Below are 15,989 nucleotides of genomic sequence, written 5' to 3' on the forward strand. Positions count from 1 at the left end.
AAATAATCTCTTGGCCAAATTAAGTGACAGTGTCCTTTCTACAAGTCTGAACAAGCATTTCAGGGATTATCAAGTAACACTTCGTATCTTTAATAGTTTTTCTTAACATGAAGATACAATACTAGTAAATTGGAGATAAATGGAGAGAGACCTCATGTTGTCTTTGACAGAACGTGGAATACTTAACTAGGACATTCGTAAGCATGGATGAAAGTTTATGGTATACTGCTAGTTTTTAATATGGCTTCTCTTTTAACCCAAAAAAGTTAATATCTTGATTCTAAGATGTATAGATAGAAAAGAAAAGGATAAAAGGAAGAGCAGAGAGAAATATTTGATGATTAAAAGAATCATTAACTTTATTTTTAATTTCTTTTTTGTAATTTATTTTATTTTTATAATTTATTCACTTTATATCCTGATTGTAGCCCCTTTTCTCATTTTGTCCTGGTCCCACCTTCCCTCCTTCTTTCCCCCTCCCCTAGTCCTCAGAGAAGGGGAGACCTCCTCCCCTACCAACTGACTCCAGCCTATCAAGTCTCATCAGGACTGCCTGCATCCTCTTCCTCTGTTGGGGAAGTGATCAAAGAGTGGGCATCAAAGCCCATGTCAGAGACAGCTGAGACAGAGAAAGAGAGAGAACAGAGACAGAGAAAGACAGAGAGAAACTTTATCACCTGGATGAAGTGAGCTCTTCTTAATATGCTGTTCTATACTGACTCTTTTTCTCTCTCAGATCCCTTCCATAGCTGTGATGCAACTTTTTGATGACAATAGACAATGGAATATCATTAAGGCAAACTTGTCATAACACCTGTCACTTTACTCCTCAGGAGAGATGAACTCAGGATATCCCCAAACCATGCCAATTCTATGCTTCAACCTTATAAGGAATATTAAAAAGACTGACAAAAGCAGTCAACCCTGGTGCAGAATTTCAGTGTCTTAAATGAAGGAAGCTTCTGTAACTAGAGCATATTAAATTATCCGTAATTATTCTGAGGGTTATTATATTCTAGTGCAATGCTTCATAATTACACCCACCCAGTACTCTAAGCCTGTGCCATTCATTCATCTATTTGTTATGTTTAGTAAAATGGAGAATTACAGTTCTGAAGAGAAACAATAAGACAGTATCACTATTTGACCACAAACAGGCAATAAGCCACAAAACTTTTGTGGCCTAGGAAACTGGAAATAAAGTTCTTAAAGTATTAGTCTTCATTTTATATGCACGTATGTTTGACTGCATGAATGTATATGCACCATATAAATGCCTGGTACCAGAGACCAGAATATGTCAGATCCCCTAAAACTGAAGTTTGACTATTGTGAGATGCCATATGGGTGCTGGGAACTGAACTTGGGTCTTCTGCAATAGCAGGAAGTGCTCTTAGCCACCAAGTCTTCTCTTCAGCCCTTGGAAATAGATATTCTTAAAAACTCAAGATATAGAACCTGTTCTCCAAGGTTGGACACTGACAATCCAAGGAACCTCAGCCTCCAAGTACAATACTCCTGATACTCCTGTATTCATTTTGAACATTCTAAGTACTGTTTTTACCCTTTAGGAATATAATCTGGTCTTCCATATAATCCTCTGTACAGGTGTGGGAGCAGGAGCTTTGTCCTCTGAACATGAAACCTCATTCTTTAAGTACAGAATCTGAATTTCCAAACATGAACTATCTCTTCAAATGTAAACCATGACTTCCTTGGCATAAACTGCAGCATCTAGGTGTGTAACATGGGCCGTTTCTGTGTATCCTATGCCTCTACCATGGAGTCAGGTCTTCTTCATATACTATGATGTGGAGAGCCACTTGTTTATCAGGATGCTTTATTATTGAGCTCTCAATGGAAAACATGTTTTCACCCTGTCTTTCACTTGGAGACAGGGATAGACAGGATGTGTTAGCAAGTTTTCTTCCTTGTTTGTGACAGTAGGCAAGATGTTTTTGCCAAGTTCACTTCCTTTTGTTTGTGTAAGGATCACAGAGACAGGTGGTTAAGGTAAACAAGTTTGACTTCTTGATAAACTTCATTGTATCAAAATGCTTTGCTCTGACTATCAAAAGGGACTGTGGAATAAACCAAGGTGCCTAGTGTCTACTAGAAGCCCTCTCAAACAGATCCCATGTGTAGTGTCTTGGTTTTTCTTTTTCTTTTTTTTTTTTCTTTTAGTCCTCACTCTCCACTCAAGAACTGTTTGACTCTGCCGGCAAGCTCTGGCATCATGAGTTACCTGCAAGACTAAGCCATGATTTCCTGTGTCAAACTTGAGATACAAGTCACATCACCTGGCTGACCAGGTGCGGTATGGGCCTGGCCTAAAACCTTATTTTTCAAGTACAAAAATCCAAGACCTTGAAATTATGAAAACTTATCTATAGAACGGGAATTAACTTAACCAAATTAGGACTTTGGCCTAAAGTGAAAAATAAAAATAAAAAACAAAAAACAAAAAGCTTTCCTCATAAAGTAGATCTCAAAGTAAGCTAAGTACTTTTTTGTTTATAACACTAGAATCTGGTATTCTTCAATCACCAATTACAAAGCCTGGCAATGCAAGTATGAGTGTGGCACTCCATTCATGGAATTTCAGTGTCTGAGTATAAATAAAACATGACCTTATAAATACAGAAGAGAAAACTCCAGACACAGAGATTAGGGTTTCAGCCAGAATTTGGCTCTTTGTGCATAGAAATGGCCCCCTGGGCACATATGCTGTACACCATCTCATAATTCTGCGCGTTCACCTAGGCCATGTGGGCATTGAGTGCCCAGTCATGACATGTGTTACAGAGTATATGAAACCTCTCTCCAAGTTCATAATATCCCGCTTTTCTGTGGCATTTTTGGTAGAACCTGAATTTTATCTGGCCCACCAGACATTGAACCTGCCATCCAGGCCTAGAATCTTGCCTGCCAAGTGTGGAATCTTAACTTTTCGGCATAAGACAAAGCTCACAGGTCGGGGGGAACTGATACCACAAGACCACCTGAACAACTAAAAGCACAAGTGAAAAAACTCGGGGCTTTTGACTGGCATTGGAAGTGGGAGGGACAGTCTTGGGGCTAAGCTCTAAGAGTGGCATCTGACACTCTTCCCAAGTCACTTCCGAACAAAATTGTTTTAGAGGATACTTGACTGTTATTTACTGTAGAATTCCATGCCTGCTTCTTTGGTGTGTGGAGACTCCTATCTCTATTTATACACATTCTCTGCTCACATCTGGCATCAGGGGTAATTTGTATTGCACAGATCTTAACCTCAAGGAAATAGAGATAGCTTATTCTTGAGCCAAATATAAGTAGCCATGCCTATGTGTCTCAGGATTTTAAAAATATCTATTTCTAGAAGCTGGAGAGGTGGCTCAATGGTTAAAAACACAGATTCTGCTGGGCATGGAGAAGCATGTCTCTAATTCCAACACTCTGGATGCAGAGGCAGGAGAGTCTCTGAGGTTGAGGCTAGCCTGATCTACATATTGAGTTTCAGAACAGCCAGGACTATATAGAGAGAACCTCAACAAACAAACAAACAAACAAACAAAAAAGGAACGCAGATTCAGATTGACCTGTTCCATTGTGGAAGTGGTTTTACGTAGTCTTTGTAGTTGCAGAACAAAAGAAATTCATAAATCAAAGCAGTGTTTCAAATATGTTTGTGTAAACATCAGATAGGTGAATTAGAGCAGACTAGGAAAACTCTGTTGTAGGTATCAGATGTTGTCTTTTGACAGCCTTATCTTTTGAGTTGATAGAAGCTAGTGGTCTATTCCACAAGACTTTACCTGCTAGTCATAAGAATAGTGTACAAGATACTGAGGTATTCCATGAATGGTTATTAAGAGAACTAAAGATAACCCAAGAAAATATGGTTGTGGCTCTATAATATACCAGCTTTCTAAAATCATGAAGCTTTGTTGGGTTTTTTTTGGGGGGTTGGTTTAGTATCATTATTATTTGGTCCCAAGCTGGCCTCAAACTTCCTATAGATATATAACCAAGGATGATCTGAACTCCTGATTTTCTCTCTTTACCACTCAGGGGCTAGGATTAAAAGCATGTACCACTGCTGTTAGCTTCAGTGATAATGAAGTTCTATTCAATCAGTTACTGTTGTAGAACCTTTACTGTATGTGTGATTTTGTTCTTCCTGGAAACTTTAGTTCACAAGTTGTTGAAGCTGGATTTTAACATATAGGCCTCTGTCTTCTGCGTATGGATTCCAGGTGGACATAAAACATCTCTGCAAGTTTGAAAATTGGCTTTCTTTGCCTGGAACCAGAACCTCATGATATGTCACCTAGCTCACAAACAGGAAAATTCGAGCTCAAGGTTAAATGCCTTTTCAATTTTAAAGAGTTGGTTTTCAGTGGAGCTGGGCCAGAACCTAGGTCTGGTGATTCTAGGTCAGTGATCAGGGCATCAGCCTCTTGCTCATTCTGTTCATATTGTCTACCTGGTAATGTTGCAAGGGAAGAGATGCCTGCCTGGGCTGGTGGCAGAACAGGCAAACTGTGCAGGCTACCAGCTCAGCCCCTCGGCTCCATATCCTCCATACCAAGGATGAATTGCTCAACTGCAGGCATGATGGTTACAGAGACCAGTTCCAGGCCTGGTGCTCTGGCCTTTTCCCCTTGTCCTCGAGCTGGAAGAGGCTGAGTTACTCTAGACAGAGTTGTCTGAGCAAGGAGCAACCAAAGATTAGCTTTTATCTAACTCTGACCCTACTTCCCTCCCATCATTTCCTTCATGTTTCAGCTTCCCCCCAAGAAAAGAGTTTTTGTTTGGTTAGGATTTCCCATTCAACACAGAAAATCAACCCCCATTTTAAAAGATCCTGATTTTGGAAGTTCCCCAGGGAGCATCATCATCCCACCACTCAAAGGCTTGTCTTTACTCTGCATTTCACAGTCCTTGTCGTCCCCCTTTCTTCTTGTTTGGGTATTGGTTGCTGGCTACAACGGTACACAGGCTTGGTTAATGCTGGGTCTAAGCAGAAGAAAGAATCAGATTCTTCTAGGAGAGATGTAAGTCTTCAGGATGGTATTTGCTCTTCTTTTGCCCAAGGGCAACCACTGTCAATTCATGTGCCTAAAAGATAATCTAGTCCTTTTTATTGAATTCTCAATTCCAGTCTTTGTTTATCTCCTACAGAAGTATAAAACCAGCCCATTACACACCCAGCTCCTCTTTTTCACCTGTGACTTGTTTATGACCCTGCAATGTTAAGACTCCAGAACATTTAGTGTACCTAGATCACATTTCTTTCTGTGCTTCCTGCACTCTGAATTTCTACATTGCTTTCTCTTTGTATTATTTGCCAAGATCCTCACCTCACTTTTTCCTCTTCAAGCTTCCATCATCTCACTAGGATCTCCTTCATAGTCATCTTGGAATCTTGGAATCTTCATGCTTTAAAACAGATAAAGGAGTGTCCAATGATAGCCATGCCTACCTCGGTGAATTCATTATGTCATGAAATTATTTCTTGGGGCTGGAGGTGAGAAAGAGTACATAATGCTCTTCAGAGGACCTGAATTTGTGTTCCAGGCCCCACATACCAGGCTGCTCACAACTGTCTGTAACTCCAGCTCCAGGAGATCCAATTCTCTTTCCTTGAATGAGCCAGGATCTCTTTTTGTTCTCAACACCTATCCTAGTACCTGGCACACATAGGTGGTGATCAGTAAGATTCAATACTGAGAACATAATTATTAGACCCATTGTTTTTTTTCCTCAGGCTAGCTTTGTCCATTTCCATTTGCACCCGCCCCACCCTGCTGTCACCAAATACCAGACAAGGCACTCTGGGACACATCCTATGTCCTAGCAGTTTTGTTGGGATTCTGTCTGGGGCAGTGTCTTGGGTAAATAGAAGCCTGGGTGTCCGAACTGATAGCTTCATTCTACATGGTAGGCAGCCCTGTCTCTACTCTGGGCTTCTGTATTCCTATGACACTGTGAGTCAAAGCTCCCTCTCCTCTCTCTCCCCTACAGGCAGTTCAGGTCAAGGTGAGAATCCTGCAATGTGCTCTTGGGAGTGACACAGTTTCTGTTCAGATGTATGCTGCAATGTTTTTCAGTAACACAAAGTTCTCCTACCCTAACGGAGTTAGCACCTCCTTACTAAGGACAGGCTCTCCCACAGATTGTCCCCATTGCTATCCTCCCACCTTAGGTTCTGGTCACTCACTCATTTAATCTAACCCTCCATCTGGGCAGTAGATTCACTGCAGATGGCTGTGCACCTGAGGCTCCCAAATCCCTGGGCCCTGGAGCCTGGTTTTGGACTTCCCTGCTTGGCTGCTAGCCTTGGCACTTGCAGCTCATCTAGCAGAGAACTGCAAAGCTTACTCCTCATTAGAACAGCATCCAGCCCATGTCCTTCCCCCAGAGAGGTGCAGGTGTTAAAACGCTTACATGTAACCTGAAATCTGGTGAGGTTGCACAAAAGAGATGCAAACCCAGCCACTGTGTTCATCCCTAATGACTCATACTCAAGGTCTCTCACTACATGCATACCCATAGCTCTGGCTGCACACAATGCCCCCCACAGGCCCCAGGACTCAGCAATCCTCTGGGAAGACAGTCCTACACTGGCTGACTTTGGTGAACCTGGACCTGCTTACAGTCTCCTTTCCCTGTTGCAGAAGAGTGGATGTTTATATTTTCAGTGTTTAGAAAGGATCTCATAGGAGAAGGTAGAATGAAGACTACCAGAAGCTGGGGAGAACAGAGGAAGGGTGGACAATGAATACTACATGGAAATAGTGGAAGTTCCAGGTCTCCACAGCATAGCAGGATGAGTGCAGCTACTTCAAGGTAGCTAGAAGAAAGGGATTTTGGATGCTACTAACACAAAGAAATAAGAAATGTAGGAGATGATGAGAATGCAAGTTATCTTGATAAGATCATGACATATAACACATATCAAAATATCACATTGTACCCCATAGATATGAGCATGAATGTCAAGTAAAAAGATATAGGAACATAAACAGAAATGATGTGCTCTTTCACTGGCTTCCTTTGCATTTAGAATACAACTTCAATCCCAGTTAGTTCCCCTGGCCAAAGAAGCCCTCCTCTACTGACCAGGAACATCTCTTTTTCTATGGTTCTTAGAATAATCTCTATTCCTCAGTGTGTTTTTCTCTCTCCATTCAGTGCAGCTGATGATGATTTTTTTTCAGCTGTCATTATGTCACCCTTAAGACACCCTCAATGACTTCTCTGCTAATAATAGCTTTCTAAGTGCTGGCTCCTCAATCCCAAAGCCCTTTGCCTCCCCTCCTCCCCACCTCATCCCAGCTTGATGTTCTGTTTGATCCCTGGCTACTTGATCTTTTTGCCCAGTACTTTTGCTATCTATCTATCTATCTATCTATCTATCTATCTATCTATCTATCTATCTACATATAGTCACATCATATAGTTCAGGCTAACCTCAGATTGGCAATCCTTCTATCGCTGCCTCTGTTTCCTGAAATTATAGGTATAAGTCAGTATACAAGATTCCACAGTTTTTAATGGTAAATTGCTTTAGTTTTTATCATTTATGTTGTTTTTGCTTACTCAATAAGCTCTGAGAAGGGGGGGCAGAGGGAGAGTGAAAGAGAAACAGAGAGAAAGAGGGATCTCATATGCCTTTTAGCCAACACAGCCTTTGGCATATTGCCTAGCATATAGTAGTTTAACAAACTCATGTTGAATGTAAAGTGGATTAATATTAAGAAATAAATTCAGCTCAATTCCTGAATACAACGGTAACAGAAACTTAGGGCAGTGGTCTCATACTTTGCTGTACATTAGAATCACCTGGGGGAGGCTCAAAATCTCACAAGGCAATTGAAGCAGAAGCTTGAGGTATGCCTAACAATAAGAAGGGTGTGTGTGTGATAGCTCTGTGTTCAGCCTATCCTACTTTGATTTATGTGCTACCATGTGGATGCTTGGAATTGAACCTGGGTCCTCTGGAAGAGCAGCCACTGCTCTTAACAAATGAGCTGTTAATACTGAGATTCACCAGAGAAAAACCTATTCAACTATTTGGGGTCATTTTGTTTGTTTGTTTGGTTTGGTTTGGTTTTTTTTGTTTTTCAACACTGGGTTTCTCTGTATAACCTTGGCTGTTCTGGACTCTCCTTGTAGACCAGGCTAGTCTCAAACTCAGAGATCTGTGAGTTCTCTGTGCATGCCTCTGCCTCCTGAGTACTGGGATCAGAGGCATGTGCCACTGTCCAAGCCTTTTGGGGCCAAATTTAAAGCAAGCTTTATTAAATATTAAATACTGACAAAAAAAAATTGACTTTGATCAGGACCATTCCCTGAAATTTCCCAGTTGGAATGACCTCAGCCATGAGTCACGGGCGTTTATAAGGACAAACCTATAGGCCACAGCACTTTCCCACGAGCTTTTGGTATATTTCCAGGAACTACAATTCCCTACATTTCAGGAAATTACCTGGTTTTTGGCCAGGTGGGTCTTACAGATTAATTTTGGACATAACAGAGCCATCTCTCCAGCCCCTCTAAAGAACCATATATATGTATTTTTTGAAAAAAATCCTAAAGTTATTCCAATTTAGCTGATTTAGAGTAGCAGTTCCTTTTTTTCTTTTACTTTGTAAAAGTCACATCCACATATAGATGAATACACATATTTGTTGAAACTGGGTCTTGTATAGCCCAGGCTGGCCTTAAATTTGTGAGTTACCATAAACTCCTAATCTAAGACAGTAGTTCTTAAAAATGGGCTTTGGTCCAGCAGTGTCAGTCTGATGTAGAGATTTTTACATATCAGTTCCTACCCAGATCTGCTGAATTAGAAGCTCAGAGGTGGACCCAAAGAACTTTAGTGAACCCCGCCCTCCCAGAGACCCCAGGGTGGGCTGAGGTTTGGTAGAAGAGCATGTGCTATCTGATCATCCCTTCACTTGGCTACATTTTGCTGACACCAACAACAGGAAAATAGGATGCTATGTGGTAGGATGAACACTGTCACAGTTTGTGCAAAAGGTTCTGGTTTAATTCAAACTCCCGCATCTCTGGAAATCCCCAGCAATCAGGACAATTGTCGCCTGTTCTTTAAAGCCCTTCAGCTCAAATACTAGCTCCACCAGACAAGTTGAATTAAAATGAGAAAAGTGCTTTGGTGGGTTATAAAATGTTAATTTGGACCAGTATCTCTGCGATGGATAGCCTGAGTCCTGGGGCATAGGTGCCAGCCAGTAGATCCACCTGGCTGGTTCCCACTTCAGATATCTGCCTAAAGCAAACAGTTTGCTGCCCTGCTAAGGCCCACCTTATTTAATGCTGGAGGTGGGTAGCCAGAATGTGTTTTTCAAAGGAGTATTTTAAACTCAGTAGTTTAAAACTAATTTTAGATGGGACTGAAGAGATGGTTCAGCAATTAAAAGCTCTGGTTTCTTAGAAGTCCCAGTTCAATTCCCAGTACCTATACCTGTAACTTCAGTTCCAGATCTGATCTTCTCTCTTGACCACAGCAGGGACCAAGCATTCATGTGGTACATGTTTTCTGGTGGTCACAGGCAGGTCATTTGGAGAGGGTTTATGCATGCAGGCAAAACTCCCATACACATAAAATAAATGAAATTTTAAATTCCAGGAATGGTGATGCATGCCTTTGATCCCAGTACCCAGGAGGCAGAGAGGCAGACAGCTCCCTGAATTCTTGGCCAGTGTTGTATTCCAGGACAGCCAGGGCTGTGTAGAGAGATCCTGTCTCAAAACACACACACACACACATACACACACACACACACACACACACACACACACACAAATAAATAAATATGGAGACTTTGTCTACCACCGTCCTTGCCACACAAATGGCTTGGAAAAGAGTGAAGATGGAAACAATTCTAAAGGCAACAAAATAATGTCATCATTCTTTGATAGCAGAGAGTCATGCGAGAGCAACAGGAGCCCTACTTCTCCTGTCCCTTCAAAATGTATTTACTTTCAATTTTATGGGTTAAATGAATATGGATGCTAGAAGAAAGTCAAGAGATTTGGCCTCAAGTTAAAAATCCCAAACCTGTATCCTCATCTGCTCCAGACTTCCTCCAGTTCACAAACAGATCTGAAACCTAAATGCCCATTGAAGTCAGTGTCCTGACTTCCTTTATCCTTTATCTAAGGATTGGTTTCAAGAGGGAGTTTCAGCTTTCTGGTGGTCATAGCTGGGTCATTTGGAGAGGGTTTACGACCAAAATAGTGACACTTGGCTGAGGCATTGGCAACCTCAACCTGGCCCAAAGCCTAGACTTTACCCTCCTTCAAGCAAAGAAACCTGAGAACAATTCATTCAGCATCAAAGCAGTATTAATGGTAAATGCTGACCTTTAAAGTGGGTAAACGTTCATCAAGTATTGACTAGGTACATGGCCCATGTGGGTGGTTGCAGACCCTTGGTTTGATGAAATTGTCACAGGCCACTTTGGGAGGGCATGCAGAGTGAGTGTGAACACCATCATGTGACAGATGAGGAAACTGAGTCAAGAATCTGGGATTGGAAGAAGGTTGTTTACCTAGCATTCAGCAAAAGTAGCATTGGGATCCAGTAGGTTGATGTCCATTTTAATGCCAACTCACAAATACTTTAATTCCAGATACCAGGCCTTTGGTTCTCCCTCAATATTAGTGTCCTACCTCTGCTTTCATAACTCTACTCTGCTTAACCCCCACAGTTACCATTACTAAGGAAACAACTATTTTAGAGCCTGCTATGCATCAGGCTCTGTCCTAAATGCTTTCATGCAGAATTCATATGTTTCTTTAAACAGCCTCATCCGACAGTCTTGTCTTTTAGAGTGTGGGGTGAGGCTTAGGCAGTTTGTGTACCTGGTTATGAATTCTGAGCCTTGTTCCCTTTTCCTAGGGAGGTTGGTCTCTTAAATCACTGTCATGTCATGTCCTTCTCTGCAGTTACAATGTCTGAGCCTCTTCCTTGTCTCTTAAGACTGGGTTCCTTCCTGGGATTTTTAATCTGGTAATGCCATTCCTGAGAGTGGGCTCCTGCTGTTTCCTCCTTGTAGACACTGTCCTGTCTCTGGCTTGGATGATCAAACCTTTGTAACTCTCAACTCATAGTCATAATCCTCCCACAACTACCATCACCATCCTTTTCCCTAAATATCTAGATCCTTGTTAATTATTCCTCTGGTTAACCCCTTACTGCTGGATTCCTTTGAAGTGTAGCTGTCCTAGCATCTGATGACTGATTCTGTCAACTGCCAGCAGTTTCCTCATCTTAGATAGTGATGAGTGAGAACAGCCTGTGAGTCTTCTGACCTCACTATGGTGGGTATCCCTGACCTTCAAGTCTTTGGTGGTCCCCAATTAGATTATGCGCCTGCCACAAAGGCCCAGGACACTTTATTTTTACATTCTACAGAAAAAGAGAACAGTGAAGACAGTTATAAATTTACATGGAGGTGTATGTGTAAATTTTCACTTGCATATCTGTAATGCTATCAGGATAAATCCCACTGGACACATATTTTTTATCTTTTTCTATGTTCAAGAAACAGACAGGAGCTCTTTTTCTAGATAGGCCATGAGACTCTCTTTCCCCTTCCCCAAACACCCAACTGCTTGTCTAAACTAAAACAGGTAATTAAGGTGACTGTACTTTTATCGACCAAAGTCTTCACCGACTGTGTAGACTTGGTGATAAGAAAGAGACTAAACCTGTTTGGGTAATGACATCATGGCATTTGAGCCACATCTTGAAGAGTGAGCAGAAGCTCTTAATGTGTTCAGGTTTCTCTGTGTTAGATTTTCATTATGATGAGCTTAAGGATATAGCTCAGTTGGAAGAGTCCTTGGCTAGCATGCATGAAGCACTTGGGTTCAAGCATCCCACAAAACTGGTCATAGTGGGTATGCACCTGTAATCCTAGCACTTGGAAATTGGAAATAGGAGATTGAGAGTTCATAGCAAGTGCAAGGCTACCCTGGACTATGTGAAACCCAGCCTCCAAATATTTATTATCAACTTAAAGCTTTTCACATTCACTGAAACTTTTATATAATCCGGTCTTCAGATTCTATTCACTATGTTCTATGGGCTCTGCATGTTAGTGGATAAGTGCGTTAGCTGATGGTTCACAGATATGTGTTATGTGTGTGTAGGATGGTTGTCATCACCAGCTTAACAGAGCTTACCACTCTGCATTTTAACAGGAAAGCAAGATGATAGCTTTGAATTTCTCAAAAGCTCAATGAGGATTTTGGTGGTTTAATTTGGACTTGTTTCCGGAAAGAGGAGAAAGGTCTCAAGCTATTGAAAGCTGTGATTATAAAGTGACACTCCTCCCGCTCACAGATACATATGAAGTCAGAATTTCCTAGAATCTTTTTTCTATAGACACTTTTCTTTTTTCTTTTTTCTTTTTTCTTTTTTTCTTTTGGGTTGTATAACAATTGCTGTGGCCTTTTAGCTGACATGTTGCATTCAGGAATAGAACTCTTGCTTTGTTTAGGATAGGGCTGTGATTGCTGCTCCTGGCTAATACCTATTTTGGCAATGCTTAACTATAACGAGTAGGGTCTCAGAAGACTACCTCCCTTGGGTCAGGTTCTTTAGGATAGACTTGAGAAAAAGACCAGAAAACCCAGCAGGGAGGGGTTTAGAATCAATGGTCTTACAGTGTGCCACCTGGCCCACAAGTGGGCAACAACTATGAGGGGCTCTACATACTGGGATCTAGGAGTCTACAAGGGAGAAAAGCAATACATTAGATGTGTCAGTATTGAGGGCAGAAAGTGCAAGGTGAAAAGTACCTGGGACAGTCTGCTTTGTGGATCTAGGCTGGTGCCATTCAGGAATAATGTCTGTTCTGTTACAGCTGTCCTGTTCTCCCCAAAGTCCTTCGTGACCACCTCTGGAGGGACTCCCACTTTCCTGCCACTAACAGATTTATCGCTTGGACTTAGGAGCACATACAGGTATTCTCTTTGAAAATACAAGCGAGATTGTATCTTATGGAAATAAGTTTCAAAAAAATTTAACAGAAAACAACTTTTCATATCTAAGAATGAAAACAGCTTTAGCACTTACATTTTTGGTTGTGAGCCTAGCCTTTTTAAAGTCTGAGCCATCTCGCCAACTCACTGAAGCCTCATAACTGAGAACGAGAGACACTGAAGGTTTCTGTGACACATCTTCCCCCAAAAAGAAAAAAGAAAAAGAAAAAGCAAAAAAAAAAAAAATAAACAAAACAAAAACAAAAACAAACAGTCCATATAGGAAATCATTGAAGAGAGTCCTTAAAATTTGTGATAAAGATTCTGACATGTAAGGTGGGTGCAGTGGGGCATGCCTGTAATCTCAGCACCCAAAAGGCAAAGGCAGGCAGATCTCTGAGTCTGAGGTCAGCCTGGTCTACAAAGCGAGTCCAGGACAGCCAGGACTAAACAGAGAAACCCTGTCTCAAAAAATAAAAAACAAACAAACAAACAAAAGAAGATGCTAACATGTAGTTCTTAACAGTAGATGGCTAGACTCAGTTTTCTTTAAGCAGTTGGCGAGTGGGAGTTTGAGCATGCTCCAATGAGTATATGGGCAATACAAATTGGACTTTGTGTTTTGTGTTTGCCCTTTTTATAAAACCTTTTTTTTTGGGGGGGGGGGGAATATCACAAGGGTGGGAGGGTGGACCTGGGAGGACTAAGCAGTGAGTGTGATCAGGGAGCATTATATGAAATTCCCAAATACTTAATAAAAATATTATGTTAAGAGAAGAAAGAAAGAGAGAGAGAGAGAGAAGAAAGAGAGAGGAAGGAAGGAAGGAAGGAAACAGATCTCACTAAAGCAAGGGCTGAGACATTGAGCCCTCCCCTTAGACTCAGTGAGAAACTCTGCAGAAAGTTAGGTGTGGTGGTTCACTCCTGTAATCCTAGACACAAGAGATGGAGGCAGGAGGGTCAAGAGTTTGGAGCCAGCTAGCACTACACAAAGAGCTACTGTTTCAAGGAAGAAATATAAAAATAAAAAGCTTTTCAATGCACTGAGCAGGCTATAAGCTCCTTATTAGGACATTAGGGGAAACTGAACATAAGTTGAGTCCTAGATGACATTAAGGAACAATTGTCTATCTTCTTAGGTGTGATAATAGTTTGAGGTTTTTTAGGGAAAATGGCATTAGGTAAGATGACAAAATGTTCTTATTGTTTAAAGCTTCAGATTAATTAGCATAAAACAGAATTAATATAGGAAAATGGAAACAATGCTCAATCTAGGTGGTAGGGGTACAGGATTTCTTTTGATATTCTCTGTGAAAAATAAAGTCAGTGTAAACTGGAGACCTTGTGTCAGCCTCAAAGAGGACTAGGTAGATCTGAGAGCTTGGTGTTAGGTAAGTGTGGGGCACAGAACTAACGGGGAGGGGTCTGTTCACTCGCCATCCATAGCTTTGAGCTGAGGACCAAAATCTCTGCCCTTATGGGACTCCTATACTTGACCCAATTAGGTAAGGGTTGGGTGATCCATTTTAACATTATGGGCAGGGCTGACTTTTTCTGCATATCTCTGAGTTGGCAAGATCTCCTCTTCCTGTGCAGCAGGCCACCAGCTCCTCTGTGTCCTGTGCTGCACTGGTCCTGCTGCCTCAGAGCTGATAATAATCTTGTTGTTCTCTCTTTCCCCAGACCTCCCCCTCTCCTGGTTTCCAGGGATCTGAGAAGAGTGCCTCTGAGCCACCAGGAAGCTGACAGATGCATGATGGACAATGACTGTGAGTCTCACTTCAGGGATTGTTCACTGGCTGAATGCCAGCTCTGTTCTATTCTTGCTTATGCCAGTTTTCCCTGCCAGCCTCAGGAACCTAGACATGGCATATGAAAAGGAAAGAGACTGATGAAATGAAAAGGCATAGGCTCTGAAGCAGGGCAGGAATAATGGGTAGTCACCTGGCTTCTGCTTCAGTGTTTTCACTTGATAACACTTCACATTTCCAGAGTGATCCCATGTGATCTCATAGCACAGAGTACAGTGACATCTCTCAGGGACAGCTAAACTCAGAGTAGAACCAAGACTCATCAGTCTCTGGCTGTAGACCATGGCTAGAGTTGGAGGTTTACAGCATCAGGACTTCTTGAAGCAGAAGAAAGATCCCTGGGTAACAGAAAATTGTCTCTTGGTGAGAATGCCTCTCCTCAAGTCTTGTTCAAGTCTTCAATGCTGCAAGGTCAGGAGCTCCATTTTATTATTAGTTCAGACTCTGTGGGGCCTGTACTAACTTAGCCTGATAGGACACATGTATGCCAGGAAGCCACTGTACCTGCAAGCAATAAACAGTCACAGCTGTCCAGTGACCAAAATAGTCATCATTGCTTTCCAAGATACCCACCTCCTGGAACGGAATGTATAACCAGGAGGTTGTTTGGTGAGCATGTAATCAGCCAAAAAAAAAAAAAAAAAAAAAAAAAAGAGTGTATGTGGTTATGGAACAGGCCGCCCTCAGACCTTTAGACACCAGGTGTCCACTGGTGTCTCTTGAGTGGACTCTTCTTGATACGCTTTCCTCTGACAGCCACAAAACATCCTTTTAAAAGGATATAACTTTCTTTGTGTTAGTCACGTTTCCACTTTCCAGAGGTGACCTTGATATTCTTGGGGAGGTTAATGGTGTCCTAGGGTATTCTACTATTTCTGAGGTAAAGGGCAGAGGCAGTGGGTAACAGTTTGGCAGCTCCTTGCCTGGCTCTGTGTGATGCTGAAAGTGTTATTATAGGGCTTTAAAAAAATGCCAGTGCAACAAGGGCCATGTACATAGCATTAATGAGTGGAGCATGCTGGATAAATGAATAATCCCCATAGCAACTTGAGGACAAATAACAGTAAGTGCTCAATGGGGCAAGGAGATGAGAGTGAGTCTGGAGACAGAGTAATGGTTGGTCAGCTTGTGTCCTTGGGGAATGGTTTACTAATATGAAGTTATTAGATCTGG

The 15,989-nt window shown here is 41.7% G+C and overlaps 1 protein-coding gene across 1 annotated transcript in view; it reads left to right on the forward strand.

Annotated features, from left to right (window-relative positions):
- Positions 1–14,896, forward strand: part of Fam72a (family with sequence similarity 72 member A) — a 57,330-nt gene extending 42,434 nt beyond the window's left edge. The window contains exons 4-5 of the mRNA XM_060372066.1: positions 12,888–12,987; positions 14,689–14,896. Coding sequence (XP_060228049.1) covers positions 12,888–12,987; positions 14,689–14,881 — 293 coding nt within the window. The 3' untranslated portion in view covers positions 14,882–14,896. The remainder of the gene's footprint in view (positions 1–12,887; positions 12,988–14,688) is intronic.
- The last annotated feature ends 1,093 nt before the right edge of the window (positions 14,897–15,989 follow it).

This window comes from Meriones unguiculatus, chromosome 18, assembly GCF_030254825.1.
Source record: "Meriones unguiculatus strain TT.TT164.6M chromosome 18, Bangor_MerUng_6.1, whole genome shotgun sequence".
NCBI classification, from domain to species: Eukaryota; Metazoa; Chordata; class Mammalia; order Rodentia; family Muridae; genus Meriones; species Meriones unguiculatus.